The 2709-nt window shown below is 38.8% G+C and overlaps 1 protein-coding gene across 1 annotated transcript in view; it reads left to right on the plus strand.

Moving 5' to 3' along the window:
• Window positions 1-2211, plus strand: part of GALNT11 (polypeptide N-acetylgalactosaminyltransferase 11) — a 62512-nt gene extending 60301 nt beyond the window's left edge. The window contains exons 11-12 of the mRNA XM_015566243.1: window positions 970-1107; window positions 1525-2211. Coding sequence (XP_015421729.1) covers window positions 970-1107; window positions 1525-1656 — 270 coding nt within the window. The 3' untranslated portion in view covers window positions 1657-2211. The remainder of the gene's footprint in view (window positions 1-969; window positions 1108-1524) is intronic.
• The last annotated feature ends 498 nt before the right edge of the window (window positions 2212-2709 follow it).

Below are 2709 nucleotides of genomic sequence, written 5' to 3' on the forward strand. Positions count from 1 at the left end.
AGCATCTGTTGTATTTTGTTTATTCCATGTTTAAGTGAGACCATGAGTTATTTGTGTTCTCTGTCTGACCTCTGTCACTTAGCATAATACCCTCTGGGTCCATCCCTGTCATTGCAGATGGCAAGATTCATTCTTCTTTATTGCTGAATTGTATGTATGGTCCACATCTTCTTCATCCATTCATCTATTGATGAACCTGTAGGTTGCCTCCATATCTTGGCTACTGTAAGGGGTGCAGATATCCTTTCAAGTTAGAGTTTTTGTTTTCTTTGGATAAATAACCCAAAAAGCGGGATTGCTGGGTTATATTGTAGTTTTATTTTAATTTTCTTGAGAAACTTCCACAGTCTTCATAGTGGCTGCGTCAGTTTACATTCCTACCAACAGTGTACCAACTCCCTTTCTCCACATCTTTGCCAACACTGTTTGTTGTCCGTCTGAATGTCCTCTGTCCATTTTTAGATTGGGTTGTTTGTGTTCTTGGTGTTGAGTTGTGTGAGTTCTTTGTATTTCGGGGGTATTAACTCTATCTGATGTGTCGTTTGCGTGTAACTTCTCCCATTCAGTCAGTTGCTTCCTGATTTGTTGCCGTTTTCCTTTGCTGTGCATAAACTTCATTGGTTTGGTGTAGTTCCATTTGTTTATTTTTCTTCTGTTTCCCTAGCTTAAGGAAACATAATCCATGTCTTACAGTTTTCAGAGTGTACGTCTTTTATCTCTTTGGTTAAATTTATTCCTAGGTATTTTATTCCTTTGATGCTATTATAAATGGCATTATTTGCTTATGAGCATTCATTATTGGTATGTAAAAGCACAGTAGTTTTTGGTGGGGTTTTAGGGCTTTCTGATGTAATGGCCTGTCATGTATAAATTCGGGTAGTTTTACCTCTTCCTTTCCAATTTGGATGCTTTTTTTTTTCTTTGCTGTGTGTAGGCCTTGGGGTTTTGATCTTTTCTTTTCTTCCTTAGATCTGGATTTATAATGAAGAGCATGAATTGGTTTTAAGTAATCTCCTTTGCCTGGATATGTCAGAAACTCGATCATCTGACCCACCCCGACTCATGAAGTGCCATGGATCGGGAGGATCCCAGCAGTGGACCTTCGGGGTGAGACGCTTGCTCAGGGAGGATGGGAGGCGCTCATAGTCCACCTGTAGAAGGGTGTTCTGAGCTTGCAGCGTCCTGTGCCTACTCTGACACACTGTGGACCAGGTTTTACTGCTGGCTTTACCCAGTGGCCACATAGGTTTCGATTGAACGAGTACAAAAACGTTCTACATCAATGCTGAAGGCACGCATTAAAATTAAACACCCACTGCATTTTGAAGTTATTTAGTACATGTTCTTACAATCTAATATCTGTTTAAAGTGTGATACTTTGTAAAACACTGTGTAATGTGAAGTGAGAATTCTCGTGATTGGTCCGCAGTGTGTTAAGTACTCCACATCCCTCTGGATCACTGTCTCTTCTTTACCTTATTTGGATAGTTAGTGTTGTAAGTTACCTCTTTCTTCATTTTTCAGAAGAATAATCGGCTGTACCAGGTGTCAGTTGGACAGTGCCTGAAAGCGGTTGATCCACTGAGTCACAAAGGCTATGTTGCTATGGCAATCTGTGATGGCTCCTCCTCACAGCAGTGGCATTTGGAAGGTTAAGGCGGATGCGATGACTGGAATGGAATGCTTGTCCTGGGAAGAGCAGCAGACGTGAAACAGCAGACATACTCTACTGTCTATTTCGGAACACCAGGTGACCATCAGGCGGTGAAGAAGTATGTGACGTTGAGTTCATTTCTAGGCCACTGTTAAGGAACTTCTTATTTAATGGTAGGAAATCAGAATACAGTTTTAATATAATGAGTCAGGTTTATACAGAAGGATTATACCCAGGAAATTGCTAGGTCTATTCAAATTAGTTTATGCTTTTTAATCCCCTTTAATAATGGAATGGAACGTGTCATGATTTCCTTTCTTAGAAGAATTCAAAGCAGACTAGTTAACTTTAAACAAACTGGCTGAATCCACACATTGTTTATAAGATATTTAAGGGGTGGTTAACTACTATAAATTATTTTCATGAATTATGGTACTATAGACATTTAAAATAAAGAATCCTTTTAATTATTTACCTTTTTGTAGTGGAGACTCAGGTCTGAGCTGTCCTATGTCTGTGATGCATGGTAAGAAATAAACTTGGATTCAGCTGATGAACCATGTGCAGCTCTAACTCTAGGGAATTAACAGTTTCTAGGCTTGAACTAGGAGTTTGGAACTGAAGGTATGTGAGTTTGGATACTCAAGTTGCCTGTGAAACATACAGGTAGAGTTGTTGAATAGGTTGTTGGATCTAGAGGTCAAGATTTTTGTTAATTAAATATAAATTTAGGAATCCTGTGTATGAATTACATGCACAGAGTTTTTATAAAGAGTTTTTAAAATCTTGAATCACAAAGCAGTTTAAGCATCATATTAGAAACACGTTGGAGAATAATATATCTGCATCCCAAACTTTTTATCAGTCCTTCAACCTCAAACTCCAGATGGGAACGTAATCAAAAAGCAGCAAGCTGGCATATTTAAGCCAAGTAAAATCAATAAATGCCCTAGTAGAAGGCGGAGATTGGATAAAAAGATGGGAAAGTACATGCATGTTGAGCAGTAATAGCAAGACATCTGGAGCAGCTGTATTTATTTAGTCAAAGGAGGTTT

Source organism: Myotis davidii, unplaced genomic scaffold, assembly GCF_000327345.1.
Source record: "Myotis davidii unplaced genomic scaffold, ASM32734v1 scaffold762, whole genome shotgun sequence".
Taxonomy (NCBI): domain Eukaryota; kingdom Metazoa; phylum Chordata; class Mammalia; order Chiroptera; family Vespertilionidae; genus Myotis; species Myotis davidii.